Source organism: Symphalangus syndactylus, chromosome 13 (assembly GCF_028878055.3).
Source record: "Symphalangus syndactylus isolate Jambi chromosome 13, NHGRI_mSymSyn1-v2.1_pri, whole genome shotgun sequence".
Classification (NCBI taxonomy): Eukaryota; Metazoa; Chordata; class Mammalia; order Primates; family Hylobatidae; genus Symphalangus; species Symphalangus syndactylus.
Genome location: NC_072435.2, coordinates 76,183,373 through 76,208,594, shown reverse-complemented (window position 1 = coordinate 76,208,594; position 25,222 = coordinate 76,183,373). Strand labels below are relative to the sequence as shown.

The 25,222-nt window shown below is 35.9% G+C and overlaps 2 protein-coding genes across 15 annotated transcripts in view; one reads left to right on the top strand and one right to left on the bottom strand.

Annotated features, from left to right (window-relative positions):
* ACSS3 (acyl-CoA synthetase short chain family member 3) overlaps positions 1-25,222 on the bottom strand; it is a 515,807-nt gene that overhangs the window by 400,688 nt on the left and 89,897 nt on the right. For 4 of the 14 annotated variants that reach the window (XR_010115121.1, XR_010115123.1, XR_008650041.2 and 1 more), the window contains one exon: positions 10,475-10,604. The exons of 7 other annotated variants lie outside the window; for them this stretch is intronic. The gene's annotated coding sequence lies outside the window, so the exon portion shown is untranslated. Of the gene's footprint in view, positions 1-10,474; positions 10,605-17,662; positions 18,327-25,222 lie in introns of those variants that run through there. 3 more of the 14 variants (XR_010115127.1, XR_010115128.1, XR_010115115.1) reach the window with 3 other exon arrangements.
* The window catches only part of LIN7A (lin-7 homolog A, crumbs cell polarity complex component), a 149,200-nt gene that overhangs the window by 43,346 nt on the left and 80,632 nt on the right, over positions 1-25,222 (top strand). The window contains exon 2 of the mRNA XM_055236874.2: positions 7,043-7,161. Coding sequence (XP_055092849.1) covers positions 7,043-7,161 — 119 coding nt within the window. The remainder of the gene's footprint in view (positions 1-7,042; positions 7,162-25,222) is intronic.

Here is a 25,222-nt window from a genome sequence, read left to right as displayed (position 1 = left end):
TGATCTAAGTGAGACAAATAAGCACTGACTGAATGATGGCCATTAACTCATTTTGTTCTGGACCATGTATTAAACTCAGTGATCTGCAGAGTGCATTTGTGAACCACTTCTTGCATCAGAATCATCTGAGATGAGAACTGAAAGAACAGATTTTAAGGCTCCACCTCTCCCTCTCTTTTTTTAATCTCAATTTTTAATATCCCCTTATCTGTAGTTTTGCTTTGTGTGGTTTCACTTTCCAAAATTTCAGTTACCCTCAGTCAGTCGCAATCTAAACTTATTAAATCAAAAATTCTAGAAATAAGCAATGCATAAATTTTAAATTGTGCACCATTCTGAGAAGTGTGATGAAAATCTTGCACCATCACACTCCACCCTGCCTGAATCTTCCCTTTGTCCAGGGTATCCATACACTACCCACCTGTTAGCCACTTGAAGCCATCTCAATAATCAGCTAAACTGTCACAGTATCACAGTGCTTATGTTCAAGCAGCTCTTATTTTACTAATAATGGCCACAAAGTGCAAGAACGGTGATGCTGGCAATTTGGATATGCCAAAGAGAAATCATAAAGTGCTTCCTTTAAGTAAAAAGGTGAAACAGATCGACTTAATAGGGAAAGAAAAAAAAAGTCAGATGCTGAGGTCACTAAGATCTACTGTAATAATGAATCTTCTATCCACGAAATTGTGAAGAAGGAAAAAGAAATTCACATCTGTTAAGCACCTTAAACTGCAAGCTATGGCCACAGTGCATGATAAGCGCTTAGTTACAGTGGAAAAGGCTTTACATTTGTGAGTAGAAGACATGAACAGAATCATGTTTTGATAGATGACATTTGAGTTTAGTACTAGCTGTGGTTTTAGGGATCCATTGGGGATCTTGGAACGTACTCCTCGAGAATAAGGGAAAACTCCTCTAAACGGTCCAGGGGTAAATTTGTATGTTAACTAAAATTTAAGAACCTCAAGCAAGGACTTGTTGATCAGATTAGCTTAGAGAAGGAGAGGTTCCTGGAATGATTTTAAGTGTTTGGATTCATGAGCCACATTTCGAACGGAGCCCAGATTCTAGAGCCGTATTGCCTAGATTCACTACTTACAAGTTCTTTCCTTAGAGAAGTAATTTTAACTCTATGGATCTGAGTTTCCTCCTCTATAAGACAGGGATAATAATAGTACCTCCCTCTGAGTGCCGTTAAGAGAAGTAAAATGTTTAGAACAAGGACGTAATCAACACTATATGTGACAGTAATTAGTATTAGAAGTAACATTGTTATTAGAATTCCCAATGTGTACCTCAGGGCTTGACATCAGTGATTCACAACATGACTATAGATTATGATCACTGGTGCCTGAAAATCCTGATTCCCAGGCCATGCCCCAGACCGAGGAAGTCAGAAATACAGGTATATATGGGGAGGTAGGATCCAGACATCTGTGTTTATAGGGCTCCCAGATAATTCCACTGAGCAGTGAAGGCTAAGAACAACTCCAGTCTATCACTTAAATGCTCTCCAGGTGACTCTGATGATCATTGAATACTACTTGTCAGAGGTATACTGATAAATAGAATAAAGGTGAATCTTTATTGAGGTGAGAAAGGTTAAGAACTCAGCCTCTGACCAAGAAAGCCTACAGAGTACAGAGCTATGGTTAAAGTACTGAATGTCAAAGAAGAAGCTTCTAAAAGTAAAGCCATGATTGAAAAAAAATAATAGGCACAGGGTTTAGAATCACTTAGATCTAGATTCGAAACCCAGATTTCCTACTTGTTAGTGAATTACTTAAACTTTCTATAAGTCTCAATATTTTCATTAGCATTAGAGAGATTGTTATAAGGATAAAATGGGTTAAAAATGCAAAGCTCTTAGCATAAAATGACCTCCTTATCATAGATGTTCAATAAAAGTTTACTACAGTTATTATTGCTTTTAGGAGTAATGATTAATGGAATGGGGACTGTGAGGGAGAGCAAAGAGGCAAGTGTAATATGCAAAGTATTTGCCCTATGCATTGGGAGAGTGATATTCATTAGAGGTGGCAGACAATAGGAGGAGTAGGTTCTAGGAAAATAATCCTTCTTGCTTTCATTGTGCTTACCTGGCAGCCTCCCCAGTTCTTATCTAATATTCTTCTTGATCTGAGTTATACTAGTAAACCCAAACTTCTCTGTTACTAATCAAATGTGATAGAAGAGTTTCATAAAACAAGCATCAGGAGGTTCTGAACAAGAACCTAAGGGAACCGTTATAAATAAACCACACACACTTTATTCCAATGGATTTAAGAATAAAAGTATGTTGCTGACTCGAAGCCTTCTTTTGCTTCCTTCTGGAACCTGGCCTTGCAGGTTTCTGATATTCTTACAGAACTTAAGGGAATCAGAATTCTGTCTAAAACTCCAGCCTCATATCCGTTTATCACTCCCACCTATTTGTTTCCAAAACGTCTAGGCCTGGCTGAAGGAACTTGATCTCTCCCACTTCTGGTTTTGAGACTTCTGTTGGCTTTTACCATCTGCTGTGTATCCCTGACATTATACTGCAAGACTCCCTTGGAGGGGTACCCACTAGATGGCTTAAGGGGTACCCCAAGATGGTTTAGGCTCCACTGGGCACTGCTTTTCAGCTGTCTCCCTCTGCTCAGACAGAGAGGGCAAGCGGGTCACCAAGTTCATTGCCTGTGCCACAAGGAAAGAGATGCTAGTCTCCCTTCTTTCAGGCACGCCCACTAGCTACAATTGTTTCTGTCAGAGCCTTCCTTACCTAGTTGTTGGAAGAGAAGCAAAAAACCCAGTACTGTGTCAAATTAATGATTTAACAATTCTTGAATTTTCTCTCATTTCCCAGTGACCTCTTATGAGGACTGGGAAACGCCTGTGGTGTAATAGAAAAGGGTTGGCTCAGCTTTTATGTCTTAATGGAGACATGTCTGGTTTCCTTGATGGCTCTTTTTTGAACAATATTTTTCTCAGCTTTTGATGGTCTTAGAAATTATCTGGAAGCTAAAAAACAAAACTTAAAAAAACAACAACTTGTTTAGTAGATTCCACTCCTAGAGATTTTGGCTTAATTGGTCTGTGGTAGTAGCTCAGGTAAAAAAAACTTCACGGGTGATTCCAATGAGCAGCCTTTGCTAACGACCTCCTTAACACTAATTGCTATCATCTGTGGGCTTTCAGGACTAATTCTGAAACTCCTCAAAGAATCCCATTCAGCACCATGTTACACACTATATTAAAGAATAATAGTACAAGGGCTTCTGAAATTCTGGAATGAAAGAAACCTAAAAAAATCATTTCATTCACTTTTCTCTCTCTGGGGTCTGTAAACTAACAATTACTAAGAATCACTTTGAGCATGTGCTTAAAAGGCATATTCCGGAGCCCTATCCTCACGCCTTCTGAATCAACGTCTCTCAAATGGGGTAAGGATTAGGCATCTGCATTTCAATAAGCTCTTCTGGGTGATTCTTAAACACATTCTCGTATAGAACCAATAATATGTAGCAGAGGTTCTGAACCCTGGCTGCATATTAGAATCACACAGGGGCTTTAAAATTACCCATGCGAACTAGAGCAGTGGCCTCAACTTTGGCTGCACTTTAGCATCACCTGAAGGGCTTTAAAAAGCCCCATGCCCAGCCCCCCGCTCTGTGCCAATCACATCAGAAACTCTCCAGGTGGGACCGACCTAGGTATTTGTGTTTTTAAAAGCCTCTCTGGTTGATTTTAATATTCAGTTAAGGTTGAAAGCCACCGTTCTGGAGATTCCGGTTTAATTTGTTTGGCATAGGTCTCAGGCATTAATAACTTCTAAATGCACCCTAGATAATTTCAATGCACAGCCCAGGTTGAGAACTACTAAAAATATTCAGGATAGTATCATTTTCAATTTTGCTGGACTTCACCCAGTGTAGTCTCTAATACTCTTCAGCCTGCAGATTTAGGCTTGCCTTTTTCTCCTAGTCCAGATCTAAGCAAGGCTTAACCCAGGCTGATAATAATCTGGAGTTCTCGATTCACGAGAAGTTACAGGTTCACACAGACACAGACCTCTAACACCTGCCTTCCTGAGCCAGTCTCATCAATGAATCCCTCATTCATTCAACAAATATGCATTAAACACTTGACATTTGTTAGGTATTCTGCATTTTAGGAACAGGGGATGATATGTGCCAGGACACAGGGACGTGGAATTCTGTGGATGCAACGAATAAGATATTTTGTTTCTGACATCTGAAGAAGTGTATACATTCACAGAGATAAAGCAGGGAGATGTACATGCAAACAGAGGGTAGTAATTATTATAATAGATGAGTGAACAAAGAACTGTGGAAATGCAGACATGATAGCAACTGAAGCTGCTTCAGAGAGTCAGGGAAGACATTGTTGAGGAGATGGTTTTTAAGCCAAGTCTGCCCTTATGTGGCCTTAAACACCCATCATGATGTGATTTCTGTCTACCTCATCTCTCGCCACTCATATCTTGCTACTCTCACCCTGTTTTCAGCTTTAGCTATAATAAACGCCTTTTATTTCTTTGAATATCCCACACTCTCTTAACAAGCCTTTGATCTGCATTTATTCCCTTTGTCTTGAACATTCTTCCCTCCTTCTCCACTTACACCTCCTACCTAGGACTCTGCTTAGCAGTTATTTCCACAAATAGATCCTCCCTGACTTCTTTGATGATGATAAATGTCTTTGTTATACATCCATGGACAAGCCCGTAATGCTTCATTTATAGAACACACCCACTTTATTGCATGTCTTTGACCCCTGCCCCTCAAGCCTGTGAGTTCCATGAAAGCAAGAGAAAGGGGCTATCTCCTTCACCACTGTCTCCTGTGCACAGCCCAGGGCTAGCACTACTGCATGAATGAATGAATTGCATTTCAGGAACAGGTGAGGACATGTGACAAGACATAGGTGTGGAATTCTGTGGCATGTCCTAGAAATAGCAAAAATTTGGGATGGCCCCACTGTAGGATGGACAGGAGGAGGTGTTCTGAAATGAGCAAGAAGAAGTCAGCTGTTAAGGGCCTTATACGTAACCCTAAGTGCTCTGAACTTTACTCTGTAGGGAATGGGAAGCCAGGGAAGGTTTTATGTGCAGGAGAATAATAATTAGGATTACCATTCAGGATAATTACTATAGAAGCAATGTGGCAGACGGACTGAAAAAAGAAGACTAATTTAAAGGAGATCAGTTAGGAGACGTTCCAGTACTGCAAGCGAGAAATGAAGACTTCCATGAGAGTGATAGGGCTCTTTACAAAAGGCAATTCCAAGATAGAATCTACCGCACTTGCTGACTACGTGTATGCAAGAGGAGTGTGAAAAACACCATAGTTTTGCTTGAGCGGATGGCTTGTTAGGGGGAAGAAATTTTTGGAAATATGGAACAAAGGAAAAGAAGAGCGAGTTTTAGGGGAAAAAAAAAATAATGAGCTCTGAGAGTTCCATGCATCCATGGGCATCTAGGTAGAATTTTTGTCTCTGTTGTTGTTTTAGAGATAGGGTCTCACTCTGTCTCCCAGGCTGGAGTCCAGTGGTGCAATCATGGCTTACTGCAGCCTAGGTAGAGTATCTTTTGCAGTCAGAAATGCATAAAATCTCAGCTTGCTACCTTATTGATTACGGAAGTGTCTGGTTTTGTCCAATTGACTATGTAGACTTCCTGTTTATGTACTAAAAGACAGACTTTGGAAACTGGCAGTGTCACATTGATTTAATGATTTGTGCTACTTTGGCCCACGATTGGCAATCAAAATGACTACTTCAAAGAGAGTCTCCATCAAAGTCACTTTTTGTTATTTTATTCAGTTAGATACTTACACCTATGCTAACCCCACCCAGATTCTGAGGTGCTAACAATTTTATTGTAGGTGGCTATGCTATTATATTTCTTTCTCATTAGATTGCGAGCTTTGAAAGGGAGTATCATATTCTTGTTAAGCTGGCACCAAGCGTTAATAACAGAAACTCAAAATACTGGATGGATGAGTGAATGGATAAATCTATAAGGTGATGGCAGGGATGTGGGACTCTTTCTGGAGCTAGGCACTTAGGAATCGAAAACCTCATATCCTATGACATAAATGCCTAAGTGGCTTTTCAGTGAGTTATTTACTGTAGCAACAAGGGTAGAAGAGATCACCCATAAGTATTTTTAAATGACCCTTTATTGAATTATTTTCTCTTGGCAATATGAAATAATCTAGGGAATTTTAAAGTTTATGGCTATAAAAGACTACATGTTTCTTAATACATTAACCTTTGATATTGTTAAGTGAAAGAGAAGGATTTAAAATAATTGTTATTGAAAACTCTTGCTTAGTACTGTTTTAAAGGCTGGTAGATGGGCACATGATCAGACTTATTTTAGGAAAATAACTTTCTGGACCATTTGAAGAGGCTAGAGGAGAAGAAATAATTCCAATTGGACAGAGGAGAGATGACGAGGGTCTGAAATAATGCAATGGCAGTGAAATGGAAAAAGTGCGTTAATTTTAATCACTATAATATACCATACCCTGAGGATACAATGGTAACCAAACCAGACAAGTTCCCACCCTCAAGAAGTTTATAGACAGACTGCGGAGATACACAGCAATCCATTCATCATAGTAATACATGTAACGTTGTAGCTATGACAAATTGAAATGGGAAAGGAAAAGTTGAACTGAAAGGAAGCACCTCAGAGGTAAAATTGACGGATTAGTTTTGTTATTGGAGTATCAGAATAAATAATAGACATGTGTCCAACTCTTTACTGACATAATATTCAAATTCATTTGTATGACACAAATTACATGAAATCCCATCAAAGAAAATGTATGAAGTGACAAATGTGTGGAACAAATTAAAATGACCTTTTACCAAAAGATGAGACCAATAAGCTATGAATATAAGTTCTGATTATGCAATTTAATTCCACTTGCTTTTCAATGTCATCATCCAACTGGAATAATAGTACTTTGAGCTGATGAGATACAATTTATTCTAGGTTTCTCTATTTTCATTTTTTTTCATTCAGATGTTGCAAGAGCAATTGAGTTACTGGAAAAACTACAGGAATCTGGAGAAGTACCAGTGCACAAGCTACAATCCCTCAAAAAAGTGCTTCAGAGTGAGTTTTGTACAGCTATTCGAGAGGTATGGCACTAAAATTTTAATAACTAAATTCAGCCATATGTCTTCTTCATAGAAAACATGTCTTCTCTACACAAACAGTTGAAATTGTTAAGATTGGAACTACATTTTAATTTCCTGTTTTTAGCTACTTGGACAGATGATAAAATATAACTTAGCCTGCTAAATTAGATCCAGCCAGGATTTATACATTCATATAAAACCAAATGTTGATCTTCTGGTACCAATGAAGGGACTGCCTAGCAGGTGACTGTTGCATGTAGTCTACGCTATTTAGTGGTCACATGAAGCCACCTGGAAATTCAGGTAGAAATAGTTATCATTAATGGGGGCTGAATTTGTCTAAAAAGAACATCTAACTAATTCTCTCCTAGGTAAATCTGAAGTAGTAACCTCCTACTGACTAAACATTACTGTCTAAGGCAATGGAAAATATACAGATAGGCTGGTATGCCTTTCTAGCAAATCTACATTGTAATCCTTTCTTGACTAATGGTTTCAAGAAGACTAAGGTGAAACAAGTATGTTGAAATGACTATTTGAATTTTGTATCGACTTGTGGTGGGATGGACCATTCAACTAATGAATTTAATTGGTTACAAGGGAAGCCACTTGAGATCTATAAGCTATGTTGTTTTACTTGGTAACCCATTACTCCTTCCCCATCAGGAACCGGGTAATAATTCATTAGTTAGAACCTAAAGTCCATAAATCCATTTGCCCTGCCAAAGTCCTCAGTGATGAATTACCTACTGTTATTCCCTCCAAAGTCAGTTGAAACCAATGACTACCTAGAGAGTTTATTGTAGCATAGAGCAGGCACCTCCAATGAATGCTTGTGTTACTCCACCTTTCTCTTTACAACTCTTCTTGTGGCTAATGTATATTCTTTTGACTCAACAATACCAGTTTAGTCACTAGGCAGGAAAGACCAAGGTAAAGACATACAAAACTTCTCAATACAGATTTAAACTGGTGCCTATGCAATGCATGTAAAATTTGACCTTTGCTGGAATTTGTTGACTTATGCTGTGCTTGTGTTAAATATTTATCAGGTGAAGTGTTCACTATTTAATTTTTGTTAATATTGAACACAACTTAAGTACATAACCATAATAACGTCTCTGAGTTTTAACCTATGAATTTGATTGAAGGCTGTAAGGAAATTTCTCAGTATATGGATTCTTTGGCATTAGCTTCCCCTCAGTGGGAAAGGTATAAAATATCTCAAAACTGCATGAGCGTCCTCTTGATTATAGTTGTCACTCCTGTGCTCACTCTGTAGACCAAGGCCAAATTTCCTACACTCTGTTTTCTTCCTTCACAGAGTGCCATTCCCCCGAAACTTGATGACCGATTTTTTTCCTTTTTAGAGATTCTACTATCTCTTCTATGTCTTAGAATTCTGCTTTCCACAGAAGTAACCAAAGGATAGGATACATCAAATATATACCTCTGCTCATTGAGTATGTGGCTTATGATGAATTCAAAGTCTCTACCACCATGGAACTCACAGTCTAGTGGGAGAAAACTATGATAAATAAATATACAATACAATATCAGAGTGACAAGACTGGAGAGAAATAAAGCAGGATTAGAGGGGTCAGGTTGAAGCTCTATTATTTAATCTGGTCAGCAACGAAAGCTAATTAAAGTAATGGAACAGTCACACAAATATCAGGGGTCATAGTGTTCCAGGCAAAAGAAATCACAAGTGCAAAAACCGAAAGCTAATATGTGTGCAGTAGAATAAGCAAGGTAGGCTCCCTAGAGGTAGCTGGAGAGCAGAACACATAGGCCTGGCAGGCCATATAGTAAGAACATTGGATTTCTTTCTAAGCATGGTAGGAAGCCTCTGGAGAGTTCTGACCTGATTTTATTTGCATTTTGAAAATGTGTGTCTGGATGCTGTGATGAGACTACAAGTGTGAGTACAAAAGTAGAAACAAAGAGAGACTAGTGATAAAGTAGTGAGTAGATTGAGTGAGAGATGAGATGGTAGCAACTTGGACAAAGGTGGCAGCGCTGCAAAATGGGAAATTGTCTGATTCCAGATATATATTTTTGAGAGGAAAGTCAACAGAAATTATTAATGAACTGGATGGCGATATGGGATGTCAAAGAAAGAAGACTCTATTGAATCTTAGGTTTGGGCTTGAACAATTGAATGAATGATGTTATAATAAGGTGGACTAGTTTTGCAGAAGACTATCCATGAGCTCCATTATGGACATAGTAAGTTGATGATGCTTTTGAGATATCCAAGCAGAGATGTCTAACAGGCATCTAAGTCTGAAAGCTGGGGGAGAAGTTGGGTCTGGAAATGTAAATGTGTTGTGGATATCTGTTCAAATAAACACACCAGCCTTTTTTTTTAGAGTTTGCTAAGGAAAATGAGAATGAAATTAAAGTGGAAAATAAATATGAGGGCTTTATATAGGCATTATAAATACATCTAACAAACTCTTCCTATAGTAAAGTGGGTATGTGTGTCATTGGTAGTCCATAGAAGTCTATAACTGATCCATAGACAGTTTGACATTTTCACAGGGAAAGCAGATGATGTAATTTATCTACCTTACATTTTTATAAATTTGAACTAGTAAGATTAATTTTATATTCACAGTAAAATCCTTAGTAATAATTTTGTTCTCAAAGGCAATGCACGTTATACAGGAATTGTAAAAGATTACTTCATCTTGGCTAACATTTTATGCCATTCATATGATATTGTTTATATTTGCTAAGTTTGGAATTTTCTTTATTATTCTTACTGTGTTGAGTTACATTTACTGTGGGAAATAATAGTAGTAGCAATATATAAACAACAATTCTGAATAATATTATGAATCTTTCTAGTGAAAAGTTCTTCAATTAAAATATAAAATATGAATGCATGTTGCCAGGCAGATGAAACCAAATGCCAGTAAAGAAAAGTGCAGCTATAAAGTATGATAATAAATGTCTCGAAGTTACATTTTAGTGAGCCTAGAATACTTCCTCTCCTGGTGTCTTGGGTACTGATTGTAATACTGGCCAAAAAAAAAAAAAAAAAAAAAAACTTTGAAGTTTTAGTTTTTTATTCAAATAATGCTCAGAATCTTTGTGGTTGTCTGAGTTTTTCAGAAATATTTGCTAGTTAATACTTTTCCTTGTGAAAGTTATTAATGTTATCATGCAAAACAGAGAAAAGAACAAAAATTACAGTGGCATCATTCTTAGTTGCACTCACCAGAGCAAAAACAGACACAGGTCACACTTTTGCCAACAAGATTGTAAAACATAAATTATGCTCAAAAAAGAAAGCAGGACAAGCTTTTGCCAAAAATATTTTTATTGCCTTACATAAGTGTAACAGTAGTTATTATTATATGTTGAAATAATTCCATATTTTGCTTTACTTTTGGATGAAACCACTGAATCAGCTCCTGGCATATGTGCAGCACCTGTATGAAGAGAATAGTCTGATAAAATTTTATTTTTTTAACTAGAAATAGATGGCCTTAAAAGAGATTTGAAGCTCCCTTAACTTTTTTTTTCTATAACCTGTAAGAAAGCATGAAAATATATGCTGAGATCAGTACTGAAGGAAGACCATCTACATATACAACTAAGAAAGGCATTTCTCTATCAAGAAATAACTTACACTTGAATGCGAATCCTCACACATCTTCATTCACAGAATACAGATAGTGCTAAGCAACACTTTTCTTAGTCATGTTTTATTGCTGAAGGATCTCTAAAGATCCTTGATCAATATTTAAATTGCATCTAATCTGTGCAAGTGATTTTAAAGAACATGGCAGAGAAATGGGCTGACACATGATACTACTTTTCTATAATGAGCTGTGCTGGCTGATAAGAGCACATTTACACAAGTTTTTGAATGAGAGATGAAATAAATATTTTATGGTACCGATATTCTCAGTAAAGATCATTTCCGTGATTTCAAGTGACTTCAAGCTTTAGCTTCATACTGTATTAATTAGCTAGATTAGCCTAAACTTATTAATAGGGTTGAAATATGATGATTATGAAATGTTGATTTTTAATAAGAGAATTCCCTAAGACAACTGAATTGCAGTGCGAACAGCTCAATTGTCAAGAGTTAGACTTTGCCCCAAAACTTCATGTTCTTTGCACCTCAGAGAAAGAAATCAACAAATGTATAAGTGATCATATTTTAAGAAGACATCTAATACAATACAAAGAATACAGAGTACAAAGGAATTCTTGTGGCAACCAAAGTAATAAAAAAAATTGAAAATCTGTGTACTATCATCATCTTCCAAGTTGTAAAATATTCATGCTCCTGCTTTTCAGGATGATGTGCTCATTGACCTGGAGGGTGATGTGCTGCTAACAGTCGTCTGTTGTAAGGACTTATTCTCACATTTATAACTGCTATATGCAGGTTTGAAGCAAAAACGCAGAACACAATGTCATAATCACCAAAAACTGCCTTCTTTGGCTAATCACCAAATTGAATGTTAGTATTTTCTAAAGTAGTAGAACTATAGAATAAGAAAATAAATCAACCCTCTATGGAATGACTGTCATTTTGTGATAACAGGATTTCAAAACTGGGCCAGTTCTCTACTTCTTTGTGCATGCTACAGTTGAATTTCTCCATCCTCTCTAAAGCTATCTATGGTTATGATAACTGCTTTAGCCAATCACATGTGAGTGGAAGAAGCTATATGTTCCACTTCTTCATGGGAGCCTATGAGTAAGTAAATGATTTGCCATGTTCTCTTCCCTTTGCTAGACAACTAGTAATGTTTTGTGTGATAAATCATCAATCAGTCTGGGTTTAAGAATGGGAAAATAAAAAATATAGACTCTAGATAACCTTTTATGAACATGTAGTCTGAGCAAGAAATAAATCTTTGTTACTCTAAATCTCCAAGATTTAGAGATTATTGTACCTCAGCATTACCCAGGCTCTCCTGACACACATTGATACACAGTGATCAAACCAAATTTACTTTGGCCAAAGGTTATAAGCAGTATCAATCCTTCAATTGCTGTAAAACAAAATTAATGTTTTAAAACTATGTTGTATAAACTCTGATACATCTTTGAAAACTTATATGAAATTTGTAACCAATATAAGTACCTATGGCCATTAGATGGTTCACAATTCTTAAAATTTTGAGAAACTTAGGTCACAAATTTTATTTGCTTCTTGATTATCTCTCATTTTCTCCTACGTTCATTATTATCTTTATAAAGGGATTTTTTTGTCTTAAGAACTTAAAGATATAATCAAGATAGGAGAAATATTTGGAGTTTATCCATCTACTGTTCAAGTGCTCCTGGTCCCCAATGAGAATTATTTTTTGAAGGGAATGGGAATTTTCACCACAATGCCTCCCAAGAGGGCTATGTGGGAAAGGTCACCGTGAGACATTCTGTCAGATCAGAGACAGAAGCAATGTTCTTAGAGTAGTGTTGTGGTCAAATTGACCAAAGTTTGAATCCCAACTTGGCTACCTATTTTTCCCTTCTCTAAAATTGTATTTTTTAGTTTAAAATAATGGACTAATACCACCAGTCTTGCACTGATCCTGCTAATTAAATATCATGTATGTGCAGTTACCTAGTACAGTGTGTGGTAGCCAATAATTACACAATCAATGGATTTTATCACTATTAAAGAGTAGGATCCCACAGTATCCCTAAGTATCGTGTTTTGATAAGTTAGGGAATGAATAACAGATAGAAAGAGACATGGTGGTTTCCATAAGCTGAATCGAAGAAAACACACAAGACTGGTATATTTATATTCATTACCCCACCATCAATAATTAAAGTAAATTGAGCTATTGCACCCTAATTCCACAACCATATGAGAAGTAGCATTATGACACAAGTTTTTGTTCTTGATGCTTTTCAAATTAATATCTATTAATGTCTTAATCTACTGTGTGGATGAAAACATAGAAGGAAAACTTAATCAGCTTTATAAGACAGCCACTGCTTGGTTGGGTGATACAACTTAGATTCAGAATTACCCTAAGAAAATACATACTTGGCTCATTAGTGACAATATGAGATAAAATAAGGATAATAGGAGAAAGAGGAATTGGCGGAAGAAAGAATGGGAGAGAGTGAAGGATGAGAAGGAGAGAGGGAGGGAAGAAAAAGGGAAGAAGGAAAAAGAAGAGAAAAACAGGGAGAGAGAGAAGAAAGAAGGAAAGAAGGAAGGAGGGAGGGAGGGAAGTAAAGCTGATACTGAATCATAGCTTATTGTAATATAATGGAAAAGTGTAGAAAGAATATTGGCAATGGATTGTGACAAATCTGGATTCACATCCTTGCTTGACCACATCATTTTGTAATCTAGTGCCAAGTTACCTAATTTCTGTGATCTTGGTTTTGCTTATTCTCTTTTTTAAGATAAAATAAGACAATAATAACTACATAGAATTGTCAGAAAGATTAAATAAAATGAGATAGCACATTACATACCTTGACCACTACAGTGCCTAGCTTAAAGAGTTGACGATTAAGAAATGGTAGCTATTGTGGTAAAAATTTTGATGGATTAAGTGATAAAAAGCTAAAATTAAAAATATTAGTTAAGAATCACCATTGTCATTGACTATTTTTCTGAATGGCCTAGCTACTAAAATAAGTCAAGAAAAATGTAAAATAGGTGTAAGTATTAGAATGAAAGAAAAATGATAACACTGTTATTACTCACAGATGATATGATCATTTATGTATAAAATCCAAAAGAATCTTTAGAGAAACCATTAGCATTGCATTTCTTTATATAATTTCACTCCTATATATTCAATAAAATATGTACATATGTATGTCAAAAAAGCAATATTAGTTAAGAATAAGAAGATAATAGTACTGTAGTTCTTGATCATTCAAAAAATGCAATATTTTTAAATAGATGGCTCCAAATTTTCAGATAGATGTTAACACATTATAGTGGTTGTAGAAAAAGGCAACCAGCATAAAAAGAGATCTGGATACCTTGTTAGATGGCAAGAAGTTAAGAACTTGGTGATATTTAGCCACATAAAGAGAAAAGTAATGCGTAACATAAGATTTACCACCAAATAGTTGATGGGATAAAGGGCAAGAGAATTAACCATGCCAGAACACTGGATAAAAAATGGAAGAATCCAGATAACCAAGGATAACTAGAAACACACAACTATTACAAATGGGCTCATTTGTAATACAGGAAACTTCTTATATAACAACAGCAGAGATTAGATGGTATATTTCAGATCACATTAGAAAAGGGATATTTTAGTTAAAGATCATATACAGACTTTATGTTGCAGGTTAAGTAAGAGCAAACATATATATATGTGTGTGTGTGTACATATATATATATATATATCTTAGCTTTATTTTGTTTTCTTTGCTTTTTGTGCAAAAATTGTTTATGGTAAAATATGTTTTTTGTTTTTTAATGTATTTAATGTTTTAATATTTTTATTGTTTTAAAATATTTTAATGTTTTCCTTTAAACATGGACAGAGTAGCATGTATTTTTTCACATAAAGTTACTATCCTTGTACAATGACATCTGGAATGGCATTGCATTCATCAGAATTAATGAAAATGCATCTGACATTATGTTTGTGCATATCTGTTTCTGTTCACATTAAACTTAGCTTAAGTTGGCAAATGTCAGAGAAAAGAAAGCTGATGGCTCCTACACTTCCTTTGATTTTATTTGCATTGCTAAATGTGATGGGACACAAAAGCCAGACTGTTTCTTGTGTGATAAGTTTCCTGCCAATGATAGGATGAAGTCAAGAAAGCTTATTTCTGAGCATCCTGAAAATAAATCACACAATGTAGATTTTTTTCCCCTAGAGAAGAAGTTCAATTTTAAAAGGATGGAAATTTACCAAAACTTATATTTGCCCTAACATGAAACTTTTGACATGTTTCCAATCAAAAGAAACCATAAATAACTAGAGAAAGCTTTATCATTTCAAGTACTCTAGAAATGCTTGAGCTGGTTGGTTGCTTAGAATAAAAAAAAAATTAATAGCACCTCTGTTCACTTGATAGAACCTACTCTTGAACTCTGGTATTTTGCCAGTATTTCAAAGCCAGTTATGGTGAAAATAACAGCTGTTGTCTTTCCCATTTGGCATGCAACTGGGTGAAAACTATGATTGTTTCAGTAAAACTCTGATTTTTATCTCTCACTCAAATGTCAATGTGTGTGTGTGTGTGTGTGTGTGTGTGTGTGTGTGTTGCCTCCTCCCAACACCTCCCAACAGAGTTTCTTTATCAAGAAAAACTCCTAATGGAATAAAAATCTTGACACTGCAAGTACATATGGAGTACATATGGAGTTTCTTGATGCAAGATCCAGCGTAATTAATCTGGTGAAGACAGAGGTTCCACTTTTCATAGAGACATATTGCCCTCACCATCAGCATGCATTCGTGTGAAAGATACTGATAATTATCCCAAAAAGATGCTTTGCCTGCTCTGTTAAAAGCAACCTAATAATTTCACAGACATAGCCAGAAATCTAGAGTTTCAAAAGTTTTTATTTAGAAATGAAGCAAATTGTATTATTTTTACTATCAGAAGTTTTTTGGCTTTCCAACGAATAAGTGTTAATGCAACTGGCTGAACTTGGGTCAGAAATTTCATTTTATCTATTTTTTAAGTAAAGGAGAGCTGAATCTTAAAACAATTTGACAAGAGAGGTTTATTCATGGATGGACTTCCTTGTAGATGTTAGGTCAAAAAAAAATGAGGCTAGTCTTTCAATTTCAGATTTTCTGGTCTAGTAGGGTGGCTCTGGAAACAACTGCCATTTGGGAGGAAGAAATTAGAGGTAAAATCTTGTGACCTTTCCACTGACATGAAAGTGCTGAAAGAAAGACTTTAGTGAGGGCAAGGGAGTTGAAAATGAGAAAGACATGTCAGTTTATCCATGGAGAAGATCTACAAACATCTGTAAAGACTACAAAACTCTTTTAAAGGTTATTTCTGCTTAGACTACATAAAATTGAAAGGATTCAAACATCTTCCCTTGCTGACAAAGGCCGCATTGTTGACATTAAGCTTTCCAAAATTAATTTCATTTGACTTGAGGACAAAGGGTTTCATAGAACCTGAATTCACCTTGAAGTATCTTGGAGAAAGCTCAGGTGTCTTGACAAAAGTCTACTGTGCTCTGACTGATAGGGAATTTAATTCTGTTTGATACTGAAAGCTGTGTGAGCTGCAACTTTGAGCACATAGTGCTATTAAAACAGACGAACAATTGTTTGGATACTAAAAATAACACCAATATTTTCCTATAAAGGAAGGATCAGTCTAAATTTTAACTTCATCCTTTTTTTTTTTTTTTTTTGGCTGCTCCATAGACACAGCAAGCAGGGCTATCCCATAGGCAAAGTGTTCCAGAGTAGCCTAAATTTTAACTTCTTACTAAGCCAAATAAAACAGCCTTCTCATTGAAAACTATTTTAAGCAGAACCTATGTTTTCTTTTTTTATATGATTTGGTTAGTAATTTGCATTTATGTTTTATTTAGAAAGATGTCATCAATTTTTACAAGAAAAACGAGTCATAATTATTTGTAAAATGTGAAATAACTCAATGTCAAGTGCAAACAAATAAATAAATGACATGAACATTTACACACATGAGTGGATTTTTCTTGGGATAACTTCACAAACTTCATTAGATTTTCTAAAATGTTCATGATCTCTCCTCTCTCTCCCACCCCCTCCTACCCCCAAATAAAGACTAATTAATAAGGGACTATAATATCAGTTGAGAAACACTGCTCCACTAGGTAGTCAGTCCCCTGTGATCCTTCCAGTTCTGTGAATCTATAGTTACATAGCAAGCAATCTATGTTTTTCTTCATGTAGATTGCATCTGCATGAAAGGCTGAGCATGTATGGATACTTGGAATATGCAACTGTGTGAGACTGTGTGAATGGGGTAAGAAAGACAATGACTATGAAGATTTTTAAATTGATAAAAATAATACTACAGAATAAATGTACTTGTGAGAGGTGAAGCCAGCTGGACTTCTGGGTCGGGTGGGGACTTGGAGAACTTTTCTTACAAGAGGATTGTAAAATGCACTAATCACTGCTCCATAGCTAGGATTGTAAAACATACCAATCAGTGCTGCATGGCTAGCTAGAGGTTTGTAAAATGCACCAATCAGCACTCTGTAAAAATGCACCAATCAGCTCTCTGTGGCTAGCTGGATGTTTGTAAAATAGACCAATCAGTCCTCTGTAAAATGGACCAATCAGCACACTGTAAAATGGACCAATCAGCATTCTGTAAAATGGACTAATCAGCAGGACATGGGCGGGGACAAATAAAGGAATAAAAGCTGGCCACCCCCGGCCAGCAGCGGCAACCCTCTTGGATCCCCTTCCATGTTGTGGAAGCATTGTTCTTTCCCTCTTCACAATAAATCTTGCTGCTGCTCACTCTTTGGGTCTGTGCCAACTTTAAGAACTGTAACACTCACCGCAAAGGTCCGTGGCTCCATTCTTGAAGTCATTGAGACCACGAACCCACCAGAAGGAACAAACTCCAGACACACTTGTTTTATTCAATTTTCTGAGAATATAATTTATCATTTTATCAGAGGAATTACAAAAAGAGAATGACCACATCACCCATTGGGAACAGAATTTTAAAGTATAGTTAAAGTTCTATTTCTGCAGCTTTCTCTGAGTAAAGACACATTTTAATGATGTGTAGAGAGTGTTTGTAACATCAACATGTCACTTTCTGGTAGCAAGTATGGGAACCATCTTAGACTATAATTGCACTAATGGGTCATTGATCTTAAGGATATCTAAACAGACCCTTACAAATCGTCTATAATGACTGAAGGCTGTTAGTGTCATTATTGGGTAAATACTCAGCCCAAGCCTTTCTATTTGCTATTGCAAATGATAAAATAAACAGTGTATATTTCCAGAAGCTTATAATTACATGTACTTACACAGTAGTTCAAAATAATAGAGTCCTTGGAGAAGTTGTATTTTATATCAGTCAGATAGAGTGAACATTCTGTCTTCTGTTGAGATCACAGGACTGGAAATCAGAACTTCTATTTTTGGCACCACGGATGACAACTGTTTTTTTTTTTTTTTCTTCCCAGTGAACAAGTCATTTAACCTTTTCTTGGTTCAGTGTTGCCAACATAAATGGAGAGAAAGAAGTTCATTTGTACAAGCCATCTAAAATGAATGTTAAGTTACAAATGGACATTTTTAAGCCAGTTTGCTGTTATTTCCTGGGGGTAATTTGCATGTAAAAAGAAATGAACTTGGCATCATTCATAATTCAAATATATGCAGGGCGATTATTAGCTTACTCTCTTCCTTGCTTCTTTCCTCTCTTCCTTCCTTTCTTCCTTTTTTTTTGTCTCATAGGGAAATATAGATTTAGGGCTGAAAACTGATCCCAGCTTTTTTTATTATTTCCTTGCTTTTATTTGTATATAGTCTGACTGCAGTATTTTTTCCTAAAATATATTTATTTTAATTTTATCTGTTTAAAATGTTATAAAGAGGTAACCATACTGTTGAAATATTTGGGGAATGTTCTCTTTCACTTACTATAATACTGCTAAGATTCCATAATTTTTGCGTTGTTGTGATTCATTCGCTTTGGCTGCTGTGTGATATTTCATTGTTTGAAGATATCACAGTTTATAAAATCACTGTCTCTTATTGATGGACATTTGAGTTATTTCCAGGTTTTCACTATCGTGATTGGTACTACTATCAACATACATGTGTCTCTGGTTAGATGACCAAGGCTTCTCTGGGGTATTTGTGTACATGTGGAATTTCTGGGTCATAAAGTATAAGAATATTCAACTTTTTTTTTTTTTTTTTTGAGACGGAGTCTCTCTCTGTTGGCCAGGCTGGAGTGCAGTGGCACGATCTCAACTCACTGCAACCTCTGCCTCCTAAGCTCAAGCAATTCTCCTGCCTCAGCCTCCCAAGTAGCTGGGATTACAGGCATGTGCCACCACGCCCAGCTAGTTTTTGTATTTTAAGTAGAGACGGGGTTTCATCATGTTGGCCAGGGTGGTCTCGAACTCATGACCTCAGGTAATCCGCCCGCCTTGGCCTCCCAAAGTGCTGGGATTACAGGCATGAGCCACCGTGCCTGGCCAAGAATATTCAACTTTAAGAGACTATGCCAAACAGTTTTCAAACTTGATTACTCCAATTTATACACTGTCAAACAATGTATAATTGTGGATCCATATTACCTCCAACACTTGTATATGAGACATTTACATTTTCACCAATGGAATGTACAATGCAATGGGGTCTCATTGCAGTTATCATTGGTGTTTACTTGATCAGTCGATTGTTGAATATATCCTTTTGGCCATATGTGTTTCTTTTTCTGTGAAACATCCATTCATGTGTTTTTCTACTAACTTGGGCTTTTACATATTCTTATATATTCTTATGAGTAGTTTTTTAGGGTGGTTTATATAGTGAATATATTATCTTCCTTTGTAACTTGTCTTCAAGGTATCTTTCATGAATAAAATTCTCAATTTTAAATGCTCACATTGCTCTTGTTTAAAATATGCTTTTTGGGTATCTCACTTCAGAAATCTTTCCCTACCCCAGTGTCTAAAAGATATTTACCTTTATTGTGTACTGAAGTTTTCCTAGTCTGTCACCTTACTATCCATCATAGTCTCCACATAGGAATCTGTTTCTAGGTTCTCATCCCTTCATTATTATTTAACTCATCTGTGAGAGCCAAGGGAATGAGTTTGGGGAAGAGGGGTGGCACATAGTTTTGATCCTAGCTACTTGTGATCCCAGCTTTTGTCTCAGTGGGAGATTTCAATTTGTTTCTGTCGCTCTCTCTCTCTCTGTCTCTCTGTCTCTGTCTCTCCCTTTCTCTCTTTCTCTCTCTCTGTGTGTGTGTGTGTGTGTGCGCGCGCGTGTATAGAAACAATAAAACCAAGGAACTCATGGATAAATGTATAATGATGAGTATGTGCCATAAACTAAAGGTCATGATTCCAATTCTGTTCTTTGCACATGAGATCCAAAGGGGGCAAAAATGTAATAGAATACAGCCTACTGCTCTCAAAACAGAACAGTTTCAAATCTATAACTTGTGTATCTCTATCTATTTATCTTATTAAAGTTAATTAAAGTTTTAAGTAATAGTCATCTACCTTATTAGACTGAAGGCAGAAAATGTCTATTTTAATCATAACAGAAAATTAGTACCTAGCATGATATCAGCCAAATAATAAGCATTTAATAAATATTTGTTGGGTCCATGGAAGAATTCCTTAAGATGACTCATTTTTATCGGTAGGCAAACATATCTTTGATTTTCATAAATCTTGAATTATCAAATGGGACTCTGAGCTCATAGAAATCGCAGACAAAACATGCTAACATTTCTAGTTCAGAATAACATCTTGCATTAAAATGGCTTCCACCCTTGAAAGGTGATCTGTAATTAGAGCCAAATTTTCAGGGTTCTTTATGTATTTGCATAAATATGTACGTTCTTATGAATGTGCAGATATGTAACACATGAGTTTTCGTGTAGTAAATGTATAAAAGTTGGTAATGTTTACAGGGTTAAAAGGAACCATAGAAAGCACCTAGTGCTGTGCTTTCTTTGCCTTTGGGAAATCATAAACTTCTTTGTGAATCTGGTAAAATTATGGGCTTTTTTTTTCGCAGAAAAAAATGTACATGTGCAAATATTTTTATTAAAAATTCAGGGGGTTGGTAAATCTGAGACTGATCCATTTGGTACCTTCACCTACTGTAAACGTAATTTTATGGATGAGAAAATAAGATACAGAAAGTTTAAGTGGTCTTTCAACCTAGTTAGTGCCTGAGTTAGCACCAGAACCGAAGTATCCCAGGTCCCAGTCTAGTTCTAGTTTTACTTGTTATGGATAATAGCTAAAACAGAACATTCTGGAATGTGGGAATAATGAAACATTATTTTGTTTTTGTTTCATTTGTTTGTTTGTTTGTTTGTTTTGAGACGGAGTCTTGCTCTGTCACCCAGGCTGGAGTGCAGTGGTGCCATCTCGGCTCACTGCAAGCTCCGCCTCCCAGGTTCACACCATTCTCCTGCCTCAGCCTCCCGAGTAGCTGGTGCTACAGGCGCCGGCCACCATGCCCAGCTAATTTTTTCTATTTTTTAGTAGAGACGGGGCTTCACTGTGTTAGCCAGGATGGTCTCGATCTCCTGACCTTGTGATCTGCCTGCCTCGGCCTCCCAAAGTGCTGGGATTACAGGCGTGAGCCACCGCAGCCGGCCGAAACATTATTTTAATGCTTGTCAGTAATGAGTTAAAATAGGAAAATTGCACCATGATTCCCATCTCCACAATACCTACTCATATATATTTTCCATTTGTACCGACAACGATTTTTAAAATGTATGCCTTTTTGTCCTTTCTTTGCCTCAGTTAACACAACACAATATATTGTCTTTTGGTATTCTATTTTCTCATATATTTGTTATTCAAGTTTTCAAGAAACAATGTAAAAAATCTAGTTACTAATCGTTGTATAATTGGCATTATTTCATCAAAACAGTTATGACATTTTCAGAAAATTTCAGCCCTTTCTGGAATAATTTAGTATTTTTAAGACCAAACTTTAGCAAATGTATTTCTGGATCTACCACAAATATGCATGTCTATTTAAATGTGCTCATAGTTCTTTTCTTAGTAAGTTAGCACTAAAGGCAGAAAAACCATTTTCAACCAATAGCCACAGAGTTAGGAAGAAAGCCTATTTTCTTAAATAGAGAGAAAAGAAATCTGTGACATGTAATCTTGTTATCCCACACTACCTTGTTTTTCCCATGTCAACCTGTTCACCATATAATAAGTGACTCCCAGGCTTTATTAAGCCTGATACTTGGAAACTTTTGAACTACATTTTCTATTTCCCAGATCAACAGTAGGACATCTCAGATGTACCCTACTGCCTAAAGTCCAGCCCAAGAGTACTTTGCTGCCTATTCCCTATTTGCTAGCACCTAGAAATGCAGCTACAGAACCCAGCCCTACCAGTTGTTGGGCAAAATAGCAGTAATTTAAGAGGCATCTTTCCTAGTGTTTCAGGGAATGTGGAAAAAAAAAAAAGCAAACATAAAAATCAGATAAATGAGCAACCAACCAAACAATAAAAAAAAAAAAAAGAAACCATTTACCTTAGAATAGTATAGGTGAGGGATTAGAGACCCCCCAGTAACATACCTCTTCCTCTTTTCAATCTTGCTTCTGGAAAGATGGGCCAGTGACCAGTGGCATTAATGACAGATAAATCATTGAGGTCTAGATAGCCAACAAAAGCATAACCTTGTTGACAATGCACAGGTGTACATTTTCCATGTTAAATGCAAAGATATTCCTCTCTTATTTCAAATCAGAATGTTTTATTTTTACTTTCTTTTTCTTTTTTTTTTTTTTTTTTAGAGACAGGATCTCGCTCTATTGCCCAGGCTGGAATGCAGTGGTGTTATCATAACTTACTTCAGCCTCAAACTCCTGGGCTCAAGCAGTCCTCCTACCTCAGCCTCCTGAATAGTTAGAACTACAGGCTTGTGCAACCATGCCCCACTTAATTTTTTAAAATTGTTTGTGGAGACAAGGTCTTGATATGTTGCCCAGGCTGGTCTTGAACTCCTGGGCTCAAGTGACCCACCCACCTCTACCTCCCAAACTACTGGGATTACAGGTGTGAGCCACTGTGCTTGACCTGTTCCTCTGTTTTAAGGTCAGGAAAGGAGACGGGGGATTAGCCTTTCTGGAACACCAAATAGATTAGGTTATTTCTCTTTCACTGATTTCCCTAACGTTTGCTTCACACCTCTTCCTACACAATTTTCAGGTCTCATCAACTTGGGGCCCTCAACAGGCACAACAGCCATAAAAAGAGAACAGCGCCACACACATCTTTCTAAAGAATACTCAGGGCTAACTGTTCTGAGGAATATAAGCCCATATGGAGACACCGTGGAGAAGTTTACTGGCAGTCAAGCAAAATTAAAGAATTCTACCTTACAGTGCATCTGATCAAAACGATATTCTGTTAATTTTCCTCTGTGACCACCTGCTTAGCTGACAGTTATTGTTGACTCCGTATTTTAGAAAGTGATTTGCAACTGGATTCTATAAAAATTTCTTTGAAAATCATTTGATCTCTTCATATATGGGACAGTAATTATTTTGTCTCCAGGATAGAGCCAACTACTGCCACATGTTGAGAGAATCGAGAATGCTAGACATTAACTGAGCAAATTAGACTTTCCTAAACAAGCTATAAAGTATGTCCTTCCTCCAAATGTGACAAAGAATTTTGTCAAGTATATTTCAATGAAAACTAAAAATTAAAATAGCCAGATGACAAGGTTGGAAGAAATTTAAGGTCTTAGAAAATTATGAATACACTATAATAGCTCAACAGAACTTCTCAATAATAAATATTTTAAATGTTTGAAGACAGTCCCATGAGAGGGCAGTAATTTATAAATTACTATGGTTGAGGAGTTTGTAATTATGAGTGCGATTCAAATCACATTGTTGATAGTTCATGAAAAATATCTTGTCAAGCATAAGCAATTATTCAAACAATAGTTAAGAGGAAGAGATTCATTTAGAATATTCATTTGCCTTAATTAATTTTGGCTCATCATTATAGCTGAGGGAGGACTTTTTCAAGATCTCCATTACTTAAGGACTGCAAGTAATAGAATTGCTGAATCATGTTTTATATTCAAATTTTCATCTTAGAAATTATAAACTTGGGTAATAGTTGACTTAAAATGTTGATTTAATCACACTGGCATAAAAATAAATGAAATTGATTATTATTCCAATTATGGCTTTATAATACTTTTATTGCCAGGTGCAAAGAAAAAAAATTGAAGTGTCCGGTATTTGAAGATATAACTATACAAACATATTTTCTTCAACTTGAATTTCTATATAATGAAAATCAGACTCTGTTAAGCTACAGCTTTAACAAATTGTCAAAACAGTTATGCTATCTTTAGTTAGCTAAATAGGCATAATGATCTAACAGTGAGAAAAATACTTTAAATATCAACTAATATTCTTATATTTTATAAAATATTTCTATTTTGTAGAAGTTAATGTTTTCCTCATTGAATTCCTAGTGATAAAAGGGTTTACATTTGTCTATTACAAGATTCTAGAAATATTTTTACCATCAATACTTATATTTAGTTGTGAAAGTTGCTTTACAATAAATGCTTAATTCAAAACAAGTTTACGAGCAGAATATTTATGAATTAGTCTCTATCTGGCTGTTTTGTTTATTCAGTGCCAAATATTCTGATATTTAAAAGTACTGGTTTTCTTTTGATAAAGCAGTATTCATAATGGTTAGAGAAACATGCTTATTGAAGATTTCAGTGTGTTTGAGATTGATATACATAATGACAACTAAAAAAAAAGTAAGATGAGTAGGTTTCCTCAATGCAGTAGCTAATTTGAATATATAAAACTATTTAATTGGATTTAAAAGCAGTTGCAATATAATTAAGCTTGTTGACTTGCTTTCCTAATAGAGAATACCTTTTACAGATACTATTTCAGACACTGCAATTCAATATACATAATTTTATTTTAATGTAACAAGTTATTTAGGAAATACACTCAGTGTATGTTGTGTGTTAACTCCAAGGGACATTTCCTATTACCCATTCTTTTCCATTACCTCACCTTTGACTTGGTCTTTTAAAACAAAATAACCACAGATATATTCTCTTTTCCACCTCCCATCCCATTCTTTATCCTCTAATGTGTCAGGAAGAGGAAAAAAAGCTGATTTTGATGGGTATATTTCCCACACTATTTTCAGTCTGAGATGACTTAATTTTGTCTAATACTGACTCCTTCAAAAATGTAGCAGTTACTACTTTTATGACCTTGGGGCTTAGATCATTTCTATTTGAATGCTTTTTACATTTACAGCAGAATTTTGCATTGACCTTTCCCTGAGGTATACAAATAATTCCTTAGCAT